At 47.7% G+C, this 19,415-nt stretch overlaps 2 protein-coding genes across 2 annotated transcripts; both read left to right on the forward strand.

Moving 5' to 3' along the window:
- Window positions 1-13,307: 13,307 nt before the first annotated feature.
- LOC123139266 (calcineurin subunit B) lies at window positions 13,308-16,245 on the forward strand. The gene is made up of 6 exons (XM_044559063.1): window positions 13,308-13,686; window positions 13,804-13,928; window positions 14,735-14,831; window positions 14,971-15,080; window positions 15,619-15,693; window positions 15,839-16,245. Exons 1-6 carry the CDS (start codon window positions 13,617-13,619, stop codon window positions 15,887-15,889), a joined length of 528 nt encoding a protein of 175 aa, XP_044414998.1. The 5' UTR covers window positions 13,308-13,616; the 3' UTR covers window positions 15,890-16,245.
- Window positions 16,246-16,393: 148 nt separating this feature from the next.
- LOC123139265 (BTB/POZ and MATH domain-containing protein 1) lies at window positions 16,394-18,003 on the forward strand. Its single transcript, XM_044559062.1, has one exon. It carries the CDS (start codon window positions 16,731-16,733, stop codon window positions 17,814-17,816), a length of 1,086 nt encoding a protein of 361 aa, XP_044414997.1. The 5' UTR covers window positions 16,394-16,730; the 3' UTR covers window positions 17,817-18,003.
- Window positions 18,004-19,415: the final 1,412 nt, after the last annotated feature.

Genomic DNA, 19,415 nt, shown 5'->3' on the forward strand with positions numbered 1-19,415 from the left:
GTCCCGGACTGGGCTCCGCCGGGCTAGCACTGGGAGGTGCTACCTGGAGGGGCGCGCCGCTTGGTGAGGAACCTGGCCTCGGGTCCCGTCGTTGAACCTGATCTCCTTTGGTGGCGTTCGCATGGGCCACATTCGGTGCAGAGGGAGTCGGCCTCGCCGGAGATGGTGCGTCGTCGTGTCAGGGAGGAGGACGAGCACGTCCATCGCTACATGGCTGCTATGGACGTCAGGTTCTCCAATACTTGGCAGGTTCTTTGGGAAGATGACTGGAGATATGATCCTGTGATGGTTCCTTCTCTTTGGGTGTCCACCGCCTGCGCCGCAGGAACCGCGAGTGTCCTAGATTCTTCTGTAGTACTTGATCTTTATTAGGTACCTAGCCAGTGATGTATTCGATATATAATATTCGAGACGATGTATTTGAGATTATATATATTATTCGAGACGATGATGTATTCGAGATTATATATTAATCGAGACGATGCATATATTATGTACTATATGATTCAATTTTTCCTTATTGATTGCATCCATGCATTGTAATTTGAATACTAGATTGTTTTATATTTCTTTTGTATTAGTTAAGTAAAAGCTATGGCGGACAATACCGACAGAGAGAGAGAAGAGGAATTGTTTGACATCATGCAGCCCTCGCAGGCTAGATGATCTGAATGAAGCAGATGATGGCTCCCAATATCTGAACAATACCGGAGAGGGTGATCAAAAGATATTCGATCTCAACGACCGAGCTGATGAAGTCATGAACTATGATTATGATTATGATGACACAGACAATGTTTATGATGACACAGACAATGCTGATCTTCAAGTAACAAACACTACCGGGGAGGTATATTTATATAAGCAGGCATCTGGTGATCATCACATGTTTTTTTAATTTGAAGATATATTAACAAGATGGTCTTTCTTCTTTCAACACTCCGGATCAAGCAAATCTGCTTCTACAGACAGCAGGACAAAGCGAGGCCCAGGCAGAAAGTTGAAGGAGGGTGTAAAGTACAACATCGACTCTGTCAAACCTAGTGGTGAACCCCTCACGCCTAAGAACATTGCGAACAAGTGGACTCGTCAGTGCGGAGTTCTTGTGAAGGACCAACTCCCGATCTCCATTCAAGAATGGAAAGAGCCAAAAACTTAACGTCCAGGTGTTACTTGGGTCGACGATAGAGCAAAAAAAACCTTTGGGAATCTCTGATGGAACATTCCACCCTACCAGATTATTTCACTGAAGCAGATGTGGAGAAAGTCAAGGGCGCTACTCTTAAGAAGATGGCAATTGCATTCAATACCCACAAGAAAACTGTATGGGCCAACTACCTCACTGTAGAAAGGAAGACTCCAGAATTCACGGGAACACTGGAGAAGCAAAGAGAACACTGGGCCGATTTCGTGAAATTCAAGGAATCAGATTATCTAAGGAATGGTCGATAAAAAACAAGGCCAATGCCGCAAAAAAGACATAGTTCCATAGGCTGGGTCCAGGTGGCTATGCGGTGGGAATGCCTAAGTGGGATAAGTCTGAGCAAGAGATGGAGGATGCAGGGTTCACTCCGGTTACTAGGAGCTGGCCCCCCAGGTGCAGAACTTGGTTCTATGCACATGGGGGGCGTTGGACCCGAAGACAGGCCTGGTTTCACAGAAGGCAAGTCCAAAAGGAGCCGAACAAAAGATACTTGACGCAACAGAAGAAGCTCGAACGGGGGTGTTCACGCCCAACAAAGAGAACAACGAGCTTACGCGCGCCCTGGGAAATCCTGAACACCTGGGAAGAACACGAGGCAAGGGCGTTATTCCCTGGTATGAGGGCTTTTCGGAATGGAACGACGACTACAGGTCCCGTGCAAGAAAGAAGATGGAGGAGGAGAAGAAGAGGAAGCTGGAGGAGGAGCAGATGAAGCAGGACGCAGAACGCCTTCAAGGCCTAGAAGCAAGGCAGGCGGACTTGTTACTCAAATTCCAACAGCAGCCGCAGATCGACTCACTTAGCCAGGAAAGGGGGTCTCAGCAGCGGCAGCAGCACCCGGATGATCGTACAACATTGGATAGCACCGTCCCATCCATGCCGAGAAGCAGCGTTGGTTCCGCCCCGGGTGACACACTGCTGGATACATACCATGTGGATGACATCATAGAGAACACTAACTGTGAGCTACACTCCAAAATGAAGAACATATCCATGAAGGTGGTGGACGCCGTTGCTTTTACAATTACCCCCGAAGCAACCTTCCATTGCAACCCGATTCCAGAGGGCTATGCTCGTGTCTTGGTTGATGAAGTGGTGGACCCATATTCGGGGCTACAGCTTGACATCCTGGAGGTGAAGACGAGCGCACACTGGGAGAGGCCATACATCGTATCATCCTATGGATAAAGGATTGCATCATCTTTCGAAGTCCACCGACACCGCGTCGTCTACCGACTCCTCCTCAAAGTCCGCCACCGAGTCAGCAGACTCCCGCTCCTCCAAATCCAAGAACGCGTGAGCCGACTCCTCCTTGAAGTCTGCCACCTCCTCCAAGTCCCCGAACGCATGAGCAGACTCCTGCTTCAAGTCCGGCACAGCGTCAGGCCACTCCTCCGGCTTCAAGTCCGACACAGCGTCAGGCCACTCCTCCTGCTTCAAGTCCGGCACAGCGTTAGCCACGTCAGCCGTCTCCACCGTCTTAGCAATCGCAGAAGAGACACGCCGCAGCTATGGTGCGTAGCGGTACGAGTCGAGGTAGTACAGGAAGTACAGGCGGAGAAAAGCGAATAAATATGGTCCAAGCCTCGCTCCTCTTCCTCAGAGGCCTTACAACATGACCGTGGAGCAAAATGCAGCCATAGTGCAGGCCCAAGTGGACGCCCATTTTGGACCAAAACCGGCACCGCCGCCAAGGGAGAAAGTGCCCGAGGAAAAGATTGACCACTTCATTCGTATGGCTAGAGCACCAGCTCCCAAGCCTGTTGACTCAGACTATGAGCGCCAAATCAGGAAGCTACATCGAGCACGGCTACAGAAGGAATCGAGCTCGAGCTCGAGCCAACAAGCAGCTGGCAAAAAATGCGGGAAAATCATTCCCCAACTGGGAGAACACGCGGAGCAATCGATGCCCCCGCTTGTTGTGCCAACAACACATGAGAGTACGCGCGCCCAATATTATTGTGGGCAAATCGTTAACGTTCCCCAGCTGGGTGATGTGGTAATAACCGAGGAGCATATAATGCAGGCTGAAATGCTCAAGATCACTGTTGGACAACTCCTCGAAATTGAGCCCATGCCTCCGCTTAGAGAGGAGGAAATAAAACGGAAATATGTCCGGGGCCAACCTTTGGTCGAGCCAGACAAGGTCAAGAACCTCCCAACGAGAATGTATGAATTGCATCAATGGTACATGAACATTACCAAGATTTCCAATCGAGTGTCCCTCATGGTGAATGTCAAGGAGGAGCATTACTTTCATGAGAAAGCTCTATTTGTTGAGTATTCAGAACTATTTCAGTTATACAATCAAGATGCACTCGACAAATCTATCGTTAGTTGCTATTGTCTGTAAGTGATCTCTTTCTGTAATTTAAGTCTCAAGCTAGCTGTAGTGATCATTTTGATCAATCATTACATGTAATTATCCTCGCTATATTCTTTTCTGTGGTATTTTATATGCAGGATGAAGATGTATGAAATGAAAAAATCTGGACGCTATGGCATTGGGTTCATTGACCCAAATACCATTAATGAGTACACATGGAATCTTCCAGTTTATCAAGCAAGTGTAGATGAAAGCATGCTAGAGTTCTTCAAGCGCCTCAATACCAATGAAGATATACTACTTCCTTACAACTTCCTGTGAGTCACACTGTCTTGTACTACAAATTCTGTTTTTGCTTACTAGCTAGCTAGATGTTAATAATTAAGTGTATAGGGTTTACGGTAGTTGATTAGTGTTATGCACATCCCGCTTAATTAAGACATGCAAACATGTGCGCATGCAGTTTCCACTGGATCTTGTTAGACATTAAAGTTGACAAAGGAACAATTGAAGTACTGGACTCACTACTTAAAGAAGAAAAGACTACACCATCGTGAAGGGGATAGTCAACAGGTAATTTCAATCATTATTAACTATATCTCGGCCTATTTAGTTCGTCATTTCCTGATATGAACTATTTAATAACCCCTTTATTAATTTTCTTTGCCGACGGGCAAGGCTTGGGCAAAGTTCATCAAGGTGACTCCAGGCAAATGGGCAAAAAACTGTTTTGGTATCAACCAAAGGTAAGTAATTAAGTAGTACCATTAATTAATTATCATGCTTGATTAATCATTATCTGATTCAATTCCATTCTCGTAAAGGCCCTCAAGCAGGCACAGGGGAATGATCTGTGTGCATTCTATGTTTGTGAAAACATTCGCATGATGGCGTCCAAAAGGAGCAGGTCTCAAAGACAAGAATGGGTACGTTTGTCAGAACACTATTCACACCATTATTGATATCTAGTCACACAACTAATACACATGCATATTGATCTTCTTCTTAACAGTTCAGAGAGGTGCGGGAGCAGCTCCTACCAGCGGACCGCATACTAGCACATCAAGAGGAAATAGCGGGATTTTTGCTCGACCAGGTCATAGATCCCAAAGGAGAATACTATTACCCGCTACCGCCCCCATGAACCACTTGTCATCGTGCTCCGAAGGCACCAAGGCAACATGTAGGCGAAATTGTATATGTATATACATGTGTATGTGTGAATAATTAATGGTGTTGGTTGTGAGACATTCGATGATATATTTATATATATATATATGCGGTTCTACGTACGAGAAAAACTATTTATATATATGCATAACGTGTACAATTTGTAGTATCATAAAATACCAGCAAACGATAAAGAATTAAATGGAAAATAAAACCAACCCCCCCCCCAAACATTTAGTACCGGTTGGTGTTACCAACCGGTACTAATGGTCTACCAGCACCCGGGCTTGGCCCGTGCCACATGTTGGTACTTTAGCGCCGGTTTGTGACGAACCGGTACTAAAGGGGGGGCCTTTAGTCTCCACTCTTTAGTGCCGGTTGTAGAACCGGCACTAAAGTCCCTTACGAACCAACGCTAAAGCCCGGTTCTGCACTAGTGCTAGTGAACCCTCGTACTCCTCTCCGTGTGGGCATCCACTGTCGCGTCTTCCCCTTCCTAGGCCTCGCTGTCATCTGCTGCCGTGGTGCTCTCGGCGCGGCATGGTCAATGTGGTCAACGACCGACTTCCATCGGAAGATTACTCTACATGGAGAGGCTGATAGCTGGGTCCACGGCAGCTGCAAGGAAGTGCCTCCTTATTACACAGAAAATAATTATTCCTCCACCTGACAGTAGGGACCCCACCGGATGGGCCACCAGTATTTTGTGAAAAAAAAAGTTTCCCCCTAACTGCTGGGACCCACCGGACGGGCCACCGTATTTCACGAAAAAAATGTTCCTCCCGTTGTCAGCTCGGACCCACCAGAAGTGCCTCCTTATTACGCACAAAAAAAAGAATACTCCCCCTGCTAGCTAGGACCCACCTTGGTGGGAGGCTGACTTGTGGGCCTACTAAATTGACGGGGATGGAGGGCTTTGTCAACTTAGTCAATATGAACAATTCTACTGACCGTACGATGTCCATCCAACGGCCGTAGTGCTTCTTCAACCTCTCGTCTTCTTGCTCCAGCCGCTCAAAGCAGCGCCAGTCATGCCGCATGCTCCTGCCTCCCATGGCCGGATGTGATGCCGCGGAGGCCTCACCGCCCCTACTACTCCCACCGTTGGTCGGTCCAACCCTCTACTCACGCACACCCCCTGTTATTCTGCGGCGACGGCAGCCCCACATCACAGCCAAACCAGTGAACTATCATACTCCTCTACGCATGGGCGTCCACTGCCGCGTCTTCCTTGGCTCCGTGTCGTCCCCTTCCTAGGCCTCGCCGTCATCCACCGCCCTGGTGCTCTTGGCGCGTCGTGGTCAATGTGGTCAAGGAACGACTTCCATCGGACCTGGACTGTACATGGAGAGGCTGATAGCTGGGTCCACGGCCACAGCAAGGAAGTGCCTCCTTATTACGCGCAAAATAATGATTCCTCCACCTGACAGCAGGGACCCACCGGATGGGCCACAGTATTTCGTGAAAAAAATGTTTCCCCCATGACTGCTGGGACCCACCAGCTACATCTTCGCACGCAAGGAAGTGCGTCCGAAAAAAAAAACGATTCACCCCCCTGACTGCTGGGACCCACTAGCTACATCTTCACACTCAAGGAAGTGCGTCTGGGCAAAAATAAAAAAATGATTCGCCCCCCTGACTGCTGTGACCCACCATCTACATCTTCGCACTCAAAGAAGTGCCTGACAGTCGAGACCCACCTGGTCGAAGCGTACGTAGCGTTGTCATTCTAGTCGCGAATGTGTACATACATATATACTGGTCGATGTAGAGGCGCACACATGTCGTAGTAGAGGCACGCACGTGTCGTAGTAGAGGCGCGCATGTATCATGTACACATACGTACAACAGCCAGGGTGCAAGAAAGAAAATACGGCCACGTACGTACATACGGGCAGGGTCTCAAACGCCTACTCGCGCATACGTACGGCCAGGGCTCGTTTACATGGCTGGGTCGAAACGGAGAAACTGCGTCACCATCGTGTTAATGGGGAGGCAACGGAATGCGTCGTGTTCATGGGAGGCAACGGAATGCGTCGTGTTCATCGAGAGGCAACGGAACGTGTGGGAGCCAACCGGCTTGGACGGAACAGGCGATGGAAACAAGGCCTGGTGAACCACACAATGGAAGAAACGACCTTGTGTTCGACCGGACACGTTCGAAACAGGATCATGTTCATCGAGAGGGGTCTGGGGTACCGCAAAATGGAGGAAACGGACCTCCTACGGTCGAAACGGGGTCCTGTTGATCGGGAGGGGTGTGGCGTACCGCAAAACGGACGAAACGGACTTGTGTTGGAGCGCTACAGTCAAAATGGGGGTCCTATTCATCGGGAGGGGTGTGGCGTACCGCAAAACGGGACTCCACAGGATACTGTTCATCTCCACTGTCGACCTCCTCCAGCCTCCACGGGCTACTGTTCATCCACCATCGACCTCCTCCAGCCTCCACCTGCGACTGTTCATCCACGGGCTCCTGTTCATCCAACCTCCACCGTGCGCTACTCCACCAGCTCCTGTTCAACCACCCATCTCCATGGGCTCCTGTTCAACCACCCCTCCACCGGCTACTGTTCATCCACCCCTCCACCATCTACTGTTCATCCAGCCCTCCACAGGGTCGTCCTCTTCATCCAACCCTCCACGGGGTCCTGTTCATCCCCCCTACTCACTGTTCATCCAACCCCCCCCTCCACAATGCTCACTATTCATCCAAACCCCCCCTGCAAGGCTCACTGTTCATCCAGAGGCAGCATCGATCGGTTTCAGTTAGCAGCAGTAGAGAAGGAATTGCTCGATCGCTCGGGTTCAGTAACGCGTAGCCTGCAGTGCAATCTCTCAGGTTTAGTTAGGCGACGCCTCGCTCGGGTTCAATTAGAGCCCAATGCCTCACACACATGCGCGTACGTGTACTAGAGAAACGCGCATTGCTCGGCCCCCGACCACCCACCGTAATCGGGAACTCCCCGAAATTTTTCTCGCCCTCGCTTCTACCACTATTTTTTTTCATCATGGACGGCCCAAAGAATGTCATGCAGCTGCGTCTTCGGCCCACCCAGGACGAAAAGCCCATTTTCTGTCATAGAAGTAGGAGCCCACCACATCTATGATGATACCGGGTTTCGTCACAATTATCGTCATAGAAGTGTCATAAGTATGATAGGAAAAAAATTCGTTCGGCCCAAAATGTCACGGATGTGTCTTTTTTTTTATAGTGTTGGTGGCCACTCAGCTTGTTCAAGGAAGCCATGAATATGGTCTCCTCGAGATCAAGTGGAAGCTGCATGCACTCTTGCATGCATATTGGTTTTTCTATGGACCTACCCCAGTTTTGGACATGACCGGACGGTTCCTACCTAGTAGAGGTCCCAAAGGCATGAAGCATGCATGCCATTTTGGCACAGTAATATTGTTGGCCATTGAAAATGCATGAGGAAGCACAGGATGCATGCTGTTGTTGGGGAGATTGAATGAATGCATGTAAGACATTATGAGTACTATAAAACACGGGAGCAGTATAATGCTTCGATCATATGTGCTTACAAAATCTCAATCCATGAAAGTTCTTAGGTGCATGAGCGTCTTGGCAATCCTTGTTGTTGCTATAGTGTAGGAAACCTTTTTGCACGAACACCTCAAGATTTATGGCAGGGATGAACCAGGGAGCATCGTATCCCAGTAGTATTTTTCAGGACAACCTTGTATGGCCAACCTTGGGTACAATGTTTACATCAAGCTACAGCCAAACAAATGCACTAATAGTTTGGTAGTGTCGACTGCGTTCTTGAAGGAGTATGATATGGTTGAGGCAACCAAGATGAAGATAGTTTGGTAGTGTCGACTACGTTCTTGAAGGAGTATGAGATAGTTTGGTAGTGTCGATTGCGTTCTTGAAGGAGAAAATGGCTGGTAACCGGGATGCCCAGTCCCATGCTCAAATCAAATCAAAATAATTGCAAACAAAACTCCCCTGGATTGTTGTTAGTTGGACGGTACCTGTTGTTTCGGACCAGCCGTAGAATGTGCTTGTTGGTGGTGGGGGAGTATAAAGTTGACCATTCTGTTTGGGAACCGCCTATAATGTATGTAGTATGGAAGATACATAGATCTCTTGGTTGTTATGTTGACAATGAAAGCATAACGCTCAAAATATTATTTACCTCTGTTTCAAAAACTCGAGCTCTGGCACATCTGCAAATCCCTGCTTCCCTCTGCGAAGGGCCTATCTATTTACTTTTATTGCTGAGTCATCGTCCTCTTATAAAAAGAACCAGGTAGAGAGCACCACTGCCATTTCTATGTGTTGTTATTAATTGATACTGAGTATGACTGTGACTGGATCTCTTTTGCCATGAATTACAATGTCTAGTCAGTCCTTGATCTTAATTTAGTGGTGCTCTACATTTATGTTTTGCGGTCTCGGAAAGGGCTAGCAAGATACCATCTTGTTATATCATATCATGATTGTTTTGAAAAAGTGTTGTCATCCAAGATTTATCATTATTGCTCGCTAGTTGATTATGCCATTGATATGAGTAAATGTGAGACCTAAATGTTATTTTGAATATGGTTAGTTCATAATCTTTGCTGAAAACTTGAATGTTGACTTTACATATTTGCAACATCAAGATCAAACAGAGTTTGTAAAAGTTTCTTTTTATAAATTTCAGTTTATCAACTGAATTGCTTGAGGACAAGCAATGGGTTAAGCTTGGGGGAGTTGATACGTCTCCAACGTATGTACTTTTCCAAACTCTTTTGCCCTTGTTTTGGACTCTAATTTGCATGATTTGAATGGAACTAACCCGGACTGACGTTGTTTTGAGCAGAATTGCCATGGTGTTATTTTTGTGCAGAAATAAAAGTTGTCGGAATGATCCGAAACTTCAGGGAGATTATTTTTGGAATAAATAAAAAATATTGGCGAAAGAATCAACCTGAGGGGACCCACACCCTGTCCATAAGGATGGAGGGCGCGCCCTCTGGTCTTGTGGGTCCCACAAAGCTCCACCGACCTCAACTCCAACTCCATATATTCACGTTCGGGGAGAAAAAATTGGAGAGAAGGATTCATCATGTTTTACGATATGGAGCCGCTGCCGCCTCCTGTTCTTTCTTGGGAGGGCAGATCTGGAGTCCGTTTTGGGCTCCGGAGAGGGGAAATCGTCGCCATCGTCATCATCAACCATCCTCCATTACCAATTTCATGATGCTCACCGCTGTGAGTGAGTAATTCCATCGTAGGATTGTTGAATGGTGATGGGTTGGATGAGATTTACCATGTAATCGAGTTAGTTTTGTTAGGGTTTGATCCCTAGTATCCATTATGTTCTAAGATTGATGTTGCTATGACTTTGCTATGCTTATTGCTTGTCACTAGGGCCCGAGTGCCATGATTTCAGATCTGAACCTATTATGTTTTCATGAATATATGTGAGTTCTTGATTCGATCTTGCATGTTATAGTCACCTACTACGTGTTATGATCCGGCAACCCCGGAGTGACAATAGTCGGGACACTTCCCGGTGATGACCGTAGTTTGAGGAGTTCATGTATTCACTAAGTGCTAAAGCTTTGGCCCGGTTCTCTACTAAAAGGAGGCCTTAATATCCCTTAGTTTCCAATAGGACCCCACTGCCACGGGAGGGTAGGAAAATAGATGCCATGCAATTCTTTTCCATAAGCACGTATGACTATATTCAAAATACATGTCTACATTATATTGATGAATTGGAGCTAGTTCTATGTCACCCTAGGTTATAACTGTTGCATGATGAATGCCATCCGACATAATTATCCACCATTGATCCATTGCCTACGAGCTTTTCACATATTGATCTTTGCTTAGTTACTTTTCCGTTGCCACTGTTACGATTGCTAGAAAACGGCTACTGTTACTTTTTCCACCATTACCGTTACTTCCATAGTACTTTGCTACTAAATACTTGATGCAGATATTAAGTCTTTCAGGTGTGGTTGAATTGACAACTCAGCTGCTAATACTTGAAAATATTTTTTGGCTCCCCTTGTGTCGAATCAATAAATTTGGGTTGAATACTCTACCCTCGAAAACTGTTGCGATCCTCTATCCTTGTGGGTTATCAGGATCTCATGAGAACTGAAGGTTGCGGCGGTGGAGAAGTGTTTTCGTGGATGCTTCTGAGGGTTTGGGAATATTTGCAAATATATAGGACGAAGATCTAGGTCAGGGGGGTCACGAGGGGCCCACAAGGTAGGGGGGCGTGCCCTACCCTCCTGGGCACGCCCTCCATCCTTGTCGCCGCCTTGTGGCTCTTCTGACTTGCACTCCAATTCTCCTGGGTGTTTTCTAGTCCAAGAAAAATCATTGTGGAGTTTTATTCCGTTTGGACTCCGTTTAGTATTCCTTTTCTGCGAAGCTCAAAAATAAGGAAAAAATAGAAACTGGCACTCGGCTCTAGGTTAATGGGTTAGTCCCAAAAAATAATATAAAATGGCATATTAATGCATATAAAACATCCAAAACAGATAATATAATATCATGAAACAATGAAAAATTGTAGATACGTTGGAGACGTATCACCATCCTGGAGTCCATCTAGGATGAAGCCTATGTCGAGGCCAACCGGTAGTTCATCCGGCATAAACGGGTGGCGATCGACGCGCTTTTGGACAAACTAGATGAGAAGATGAAGGCGAAGGTCGACGAGGGGCGGCCGAAGGAGCCGTAGGAGCCGGAGTTGCGTCTGCCTCCCATGTACCCGGAGCCGGGCATGGAGATAGTGAACATCTCCTACAAGGATTAGGGTAGTACAGGTTTCTACGTAGGATTCCCTCGTTTGCATGCTTTGTATGGACTTATAGTTCCAAACATGAGGTATCTGGATGCAGAGTAGTAAATTTGAGGTGTGACCGCTCACTGCCCATGGACGCGCTTAGACACGTCGGCTGTGTCTGCGGGCATTTCAGGGGCTTGATTTGCCAAGTCCAGCTGCAAATACTCTAAGGCGGGCAGAAGGAAGGAAAAGTCGTGGACGTGTGGTGTACAGACCACAAGTCAGGCTTCGTTGCGTGACACGCGACTGGGAAACGCCCACCCACTTTGCCTACACTATACTGCATCGGGGCCGGGTCTCGAGTGGCGTGTCATATAGTGCACAGGGGCCATCCGATCCCATCCTCCACCGCACTGCACACCTGGCTGAACACGCCTCCTTGCCGCATTCAAACAGTTACGGACTATCATTTTCCTCCATTAAACTCGCGAGTGTGCTGAGAAATCTACTCCGTTCACATGTTCGTTCGCGAGCCGCTCATCATTAAAGACAACGCTGGTTGGCTCTGGCCGTCCGTCCACTATTTAAACGGTGCCAGACGCCGGGCAAAAACCGCACCACACTCTGATTCCATCTCCTCCTTGCATCATTTTCTCCACAATCTCCATGGCATCTGGCGAGCAGGAAGAGGAGTTATCCAGCATAAAAGGCGGCTGGGTGGCCCGTCGAGCTCATCGGATATGAGCCAGGCAACTCTCTGCTCCATCACCCTCGACGCTTCAGGCCGCTGCAGGCTGTCTCGCGGATGCAGAAGCCCCAAGCCAGCGCGTCGTTTGGCAACTCGCTTCTCCAAGCCAGCTCGCCGAGGAATGGTGAGTTACTCCAGGCCGACACGTAGGGGAGCACGGTGGCACGGGAATCGCAGCTGCCGTGAAACGACGTCGTGTCGTACCGCTCCTCCCATGCCTACGACTGCGCCATCCACCGTCAACGTAGGTGTAACCGTGCCCTGCCGGCGAAGAAATAATCCAACTTCACGGAGATGGACGAAACGGTGTCCAGCACGTGTGTGCCCTGCCACCATCATCGAGGAGAAGTAGAACATGGGAGGCCACCGCTGCTTGGGGTCCCATGAAAGCCACCGTTGCTTGGGTCCCATGAAAGCCACCACCGAGGCGACCCCGGCATACACAGCCGGTGTCTTGCCCGGCCGCAGACCACCGTTGCCCCGTTCCCCTCCGGCTGAAGCACATCCCGGCGGTTCCACTCCGAGGAGCTGCGCCGCCGAGCATAGGGAAGCGAGGCGTCCTTTGCACTTATGAATATACCTCTGGGGCTCACGACAGTTGGACGAGCGGGCTGCCGGACATGGGGAAGACAATGGAGATCTGCCGCGGCCGGCTGGAGACTAGTCAAGGGTATTTGTCGTGTGAATGGATATCTGCCGGCGCCGGCCGTAGACTAGTTTTACATAAGTCTGGTATATAATTTGTAGTTTAAACAAATTATCCAGAATCGTAATGGATTTTATACGGTTTATATGAAACCAGCCGTATTTGCATGAATTTCGTGAGTTTAGTCCAAACAAACAGCGGTTGAGATGTCAGCCACGGCTCGTTGCGCGACGCGCGACTGGGGACCGCCCACCCACTTTGCCTGCGTCGCACCGCACAGGGGCCGGGTCCCCAGTGGCGTGCCGTGCAGCGCAACACCGGCCATCCGATCGGATCCGATGGGGATCGAAACCCGCACCGGCGCGGCCACCACACGAGGACAGTGCCGCCGAAAATGGAATTGACAACGGCTGCGATGGATTCCGTTGGCACCGAAGCTCGCTCGTAAATGGGCGGCGGTCCCGGTCGGTCAGGTCCGGGTCGCCATCGGGCGGCGTTGTGGCTGGCGATCTTGACGAGATCACCGGCAGCGGCACCACCGATCCCACCCCCCTCGGAAACAAGATGGATCCATCTCGGTGACTGATGGACATATATGCGGCCGATATATACTCCCTCCTCCGCACGTCTCCCTCCAAGTCCCCCAGATCAACCACTCCAACCAGGCCGGGCCGATCCCCTCCTGCTCCAATTCCTAGATAAATCCCCTTCCTCCTCGGCCTCGACTGACGCCGCGAGGGAGGAGCCGGGGAGCGGGGCGACCGGCGATGGGGAACGCGTCGTCGATGCTCACGCAGTACGACATCGAGGAGGTGCAGGAGCACTGCAGCTACCTATGTGAGCGCCCGCGATTCTCCCTCAATTTCTTCCCGCTCCCTCAAATTTTCGCTTCGATTTGGTGGTGAACTATTCGATTCCTGACGCATCTGAGTGTTCTTCCGCCCCGAATCAAAGTCTCGCAGCAGGAGATCGTGTCGCTGTACGAGCGCTTCTGCCAGCTCGACCGCAGCGCCAAGGGCTTCGTCTCCGAGGACGAGTTCCTCTCCATCCCGGAGTTCTCCACCAACCCGCTCTCCCAGGTCCCGTCCCTCCCCCTCCCCCTCCCGTCGCCGAGACGGCCAATTTTCTTCTCCTGCTCGCTTTGTCCCTATCGAGCCAGCTCCAGTTGACTGACTGACTGACTGACTACTCATGTGCTGTCCTTGGATTATACACACTGCTTGCCTGTATTATTGCTATTTTCCTAGTAGTATTGTACTTATACAGCTCTGTCCCCAGAGATGCACTTAATACTGATATGCATAGCAATTGGGATTCCGATCCTCAGCAAGTAAGTATAATTGGGAAAAAACTGATCAGGGTTCCCCACTCAATCAAGGAGCTAGGTGTATCTGAAAATGTTATGCCAATTGCCTCACAGAGCCTGTACGCAATCGATCGGCATACGGAGTTTTACCATACATGTGGAACCTGAATATCTCTATGAAGCCAAGCATCTTCCACATCTGCTTGGAAAAAGCTCTGGCTATCTTTTGATTGGGTACCAATGGAATCATATTTTTCAGTACACAAAGACCTATCAAATTTCAAAGACTGGCATAATGCTTTTGCCAAATACTAGCACTTATCATAGACCACAAAAATCTCCATATAGATCATTTCTACTGAAGATTTGTAGCTCGTTTTTCTTCCCCAGTAAAACCCATTGTATCTGATTTGTACATGTAAATGTAGTTTTGCCAGCAAAACACAACCTCCCTTGCAAATTACGCAGTCTGTTCACTTTCTTTACTCTGTTTGACTGTTTTAGCTATATTCACGGGATTCAGCAGTGTCAACTATAGACGTGAGACTGATTTTGAGCTTCCATGTCTTCTATTTGCAGAGGTTGCTACGTATGGTTGATGGATTGAACTTCAAGGAATTTGTTTCTTTTCTCTCTACCTTCAGCGCAAGGGCCAGCCTTCAGCAAAAGATTGAGTGTAATGCTCACCACGTTTCTTTTCCTCTTTTTGCTGTCTATCTTGAAAGGAGCATATGTTGGTTTGGGTCTCTCTGATCCTTATGATGACTACTAATTTGCTGGTCCGGTGCTGATTTGGTTTGTGTTTCATTGAACAGTGATATTTAAGGTGTATGACATTGATGGCAAGGGGAAAGTATCCTTCAAGGACCTGGTAGAGGTTTTACGGGACCTAACAGGCTCATCCATGTCAGAGAAACAAAGAGAGGTTCTGATTTGATCCAAACCTGTATTTCATTGCATAGTACTACATTCACTTGCAAGTACACTTGCTAAATCAACAAGAACAAATGTGGCTCTTTCCTTGTTTCCTTTTCAAATAATTAGTACCCTGCCATCATAAACACATCAAGTGTGCATACCTTGTTTCCAAAGTGAAGGGAACCCTGAAACTAAATTGTAGGTGTCTTCATTGCAGTAAATGTTCAGAGTAGCATGCTTTGCAGTGCAAATTCCTATGTTGATATTTACTACTCCCTCTGTTTGTAAACAGAGGAGCATTAGCTAGAAAATATAGCCTTGTGTGGAACCAATCCTTGTGTAGCTAAGAGCTCAGTAGCCAGATTTCATGATTTTTGTACATCCACAAGACATAGCCTGTAATTAGTGCCATTTCTGACCATTTGCAGTGAATAGTCTTGGTATCGTTTTGAACTTGATGCATAATGCTCTTTTCAAGCTTATTTACAGCACTATCTATAATCTCAGATACAAGTACTGACACTATCTGAGTTGATGCGTTTCAGCAAGTACTAACAAAGGTGTTGGAAGAAGCCGGGTACACACAGGATTCCACGCTAGCATTAGAAGATTTCGTGACGGTACACAGCTAAACCTTGCTTTCCATTCTTATCATGCTGTGGCATATTCATCTGAATACAAAAGGCATAGCTCATGTGGTTGTATCATTATCCAGTGTGGCTACTACTAGTACTTCATCTATGAACTTTTGTGACGTGGTTTCAGATCATCGACCACCCCGGCCTGAAGATGGAGGTGGAAGTGCCCATCGACTAAGCGAATGGCGAATGCAGATGAGTATGCAATAAGCTCTCTCTGACTGCTGGAAACAAGTGTCCATAGCCAATAGACCGTGTGACAGAATAGAGTGGGAGCTCACTGTTTTGAGCTCTTGTGTACCTGTCCACATACATGCCCGAATCTTACAATGCAGTGTCAGTTTAGAGTCATTTTTTTTCTTTCTGTTTTGAGGGGATTGATTAATGCAGTGTCAATGCCCGTCAAAAAAAATGCAGTGTCAATGTAGAGTGATCCTTGTTACAGTTTCCAGACTATGATCCAAACCTAAAATTGTTTATTATGGGATTGCAGCTGTGGACTAAACCACATGAGGCCAGTATTTGTACGGAAAATCATGGTCTCATCTTGGGTTCATGTGGACTAGGTATTTGTAACTTGGGGAAAATTCATGTGTGGAATTTAAAATATGTGGGAAAAATGATGCAGCTCTTATATTATGGGACGGAGGGAGTCCATTGTAGGCTGTGCCTGTGGTATAATGTTTAAACCTTTGCACAATGCTTGAAAGAAAAGAAAATTAACGTGTTGATTTATTTTTTCACAATTCTTTCATATACTCCCTCCGTTGCAAATTACTCGTAGCTGAAATGGATGCATCTAGAACTAAGATACATCTAGATACGGAGGGAGTAGTATTCAGTTAGACGATGACATGTGGGCCCAGTAACCAGTTAAAGACTTCAGATTCATCTCCTTCCTTCCGCCGTTCCCCTTTTCACCTTTCACCGCTCAAAGCCCTCGCCCAAATCTGCAGCAAGCAACGCCCCATTTCATCCACTAGAGTTGCGAGCTCCAAATCCCGCAGAGCAGGTCGGCCATGGCGTCCTCCGGCGCCGGCGGGGAGCCGTCGAGGTCCGCCATTGTGGCCGACACGGCGAGCGGGCACCACCTTCTCACGATTCAGGGCTACTCCTGCACCAAGGACCTTCCCACCGGAGAGAAGATCAGTTCCCGGCCCTTCACAGTCGGCGGCCACCGCTGGCGCATCGACTACTACCCTAACGGTGTAAGCTCGTCGGCCAACAGCTGCATATCCCTCTCCCTAGTCCTCGACGAAAAGGTCGCGGCGGATGTGAAGGCGAAGTACAGCTTCTGCCTCGCCGGCGAGGTGGAGGAAAAACAAGCGGCGCGCCTGGCGTCGGCCACGGTGAGCACATTCCCTTCCAAGAGCTGTAGCGTTCTCAACTGGTACTCGACCTTCATCAAAAGGGAGGACCTGCAGAGCTCCAAGAACCTGAAGAATGACTCGTTCACCGTCCGGTGCGACATCGTCGTCGTCCACCGTTACCTCGTGGAGGACGCGCCGCCAGGCTTCGTCTCCGTGCCGCCGCCGTGCGACCTGCGCCGGGACCTTGCCAAGCTCCTCGAGACTGAGAAAGGTGCTGACGTGGTGTTCGAGGTCGGCGGCGAGACCCTCGCTGCTCACCGGTGCGTGCTGGCGGCCCGCTCGTCGGTGTTCGCCGCTGAGCTCTTCGGACCAATCAAGGAGGGCAATGCTGCTGCCGCCGGTAGCCTCGTCGTGCCTGTGGAAGACATGGAGGCAGAGGTGTTCAAGGCACTACTCCGTTACGCATACACTGGCTCATTGCCACAGATCCGCAAGGAAGACGAAGACGCCACCTGCCAACATCTGCTCACCGTTGCGGACAGGTATGGCATGGAGCGGCTGAAGCTCATCTGCGAGGAAAAGCTTTGCAAGTACATCAATGTCGGCACGGCGGTGACCATTCTGGTGCTGGCCGAGCAGCACCACTGTGAGGGGCTGAAGAAGGCATGCTTCAAGTTTCTTGCCACTCCGGCGAATCTGAAAGCCGTAGTGGCCACCGACGCCTTACAACAACTGAGCACGAGCTGCCCTTCTCTTATGGTAGAGCTCATGGCCATGTCCTTGGCGCATTCTTAGACTTGGTATATCGCTGCATCTATTCTTGACTATGGGGATGCAAAAAAGTTGTCACATTTTGCCCTTGTTTTGTTAGTTCATTGCATCTCTTCAACTGTGCAATTAACCATGAACTGCATTTGTAGCAGAGGGTGTAGAATGATCAGGATTTTGGGCAATGGTAGCTCGTCGTTTCAGGTCATTGTCATCAGATATTGTGCTTGTTTTAGCATCGGGTATTCCATGGTTCCTGAACCTTATTGACTTGTGTTATTATCTCTTAGTTCTTGTGATACATGATATTGTTGACAATGAGAAAGTTACCTTCAGGCCTGGTACATGTTTTACAGGACCTAACAAGGCCATCGATGTCAGGGCAACAAAGAGAGGTTCTCATTTCATACAAACCTGTATTTTCATAATTTCATTGTATGCTCTCTTGGAAGTATACTGTCATTTTATTAGAACAATAGTAGCGGACGTGACCTTTTCCTTATTTAATCTTCAAATATTCTTCCATCATATTTCCATAAACACATCAAGTGAGCATAAAGTTATCCCTGGCACTAAAATGTACTCCCTCCGTATGGAGGAATCATGTACATCCAGAGCTACAAATGTTAGAAGTATTGTCTTTGCAGTGCAAATGCATATGCTGAGCAATTATTACACACAGGTAACACATCTTTTTACTATTAGTTTGAAAGACGTAAGGGAACTCATTCCGCAAGTAGGTAAGAGTTCAGTACCACGTCCTTATTCCTCAGGCCTTAGTCTGTATCAACTGTTATATCTTTGACCATTTTCAGCAAAGAGTTTTTAGTTTATATTGTCAATTTGACCTCTTTCTGCATTGTGCTTTTTCTTTCGAGTTATGAACAGAAGTAGAATCTCAAAGTAACAGGATTTTAATTGACGCCTTTGAAAAGATATTAACAAAGTTATTGGAAGAAGCCGGTTACGCAAGGGACTCCACGCTATCATTAGAAGATTTTATGATGGTTCACAACTAATCCTTAATTACAGTCCTTATCATAAAATGAACACTGACAGTTTCTCGAGTAAATACAAATTAGCTTATGCAGTTATACTATGAACACATTCCTAATTTATAAATTATGTTTACAGTTCTATGTTTAGCCAGGATCCACTGGAATCGGCATTACTGAACTGTATATTGCCAGGACCTGTTGAGTATCTCTGTTCTACTGTGGACTCATTTATAAACTATTTTCTGATGTGGTTTCAGTTCATTGACCATCCTGGCCTGAAGATGGAGGTGGAAGTATCGATTTACTAGTGAATTTTGATGAAAAAAATTATATTGGGGCTTGGCAAATACTCCCTCTGTCCCAACATAAGTGTCAAAGTTGTACTAAAGTTAAGACACTTATTTTGGGACGGAGGGAGTAATTTTGAAGAAAATATCTTCGAAACCAAACTTTGTCCTGCCAAGAAAGGATCTTCTCATTTTGGTCTAGTTTAATGGAGACCAAACCGACTCATGGGATCATGTGTGGTCTGGAAATTAGACTATGGCTACTACGTTCCCTAGGTTGTTCAACTCTATATTGAACAAATTTTTTACTGTGAACAAAGTAGTGCAGTGTGAGGACCTTC

The sequence above is a fragment of the Triticum aestivum genome, chromosome 6B (genome assembly GCF_018294505.1).
Source record: "Triticum aestivum cultivar Chinese Spring chromosome 6B, IWGSC CS RefSeq v2.1, whole genome shotgun sequence".
In the NCBI taxonomy this organism is placed as follows: Eukaryota; Viridiplantae; Streptophyta; class Magnoliopsida; order Poales; family Poaceae; genus Triticum; species Triticum aestivum.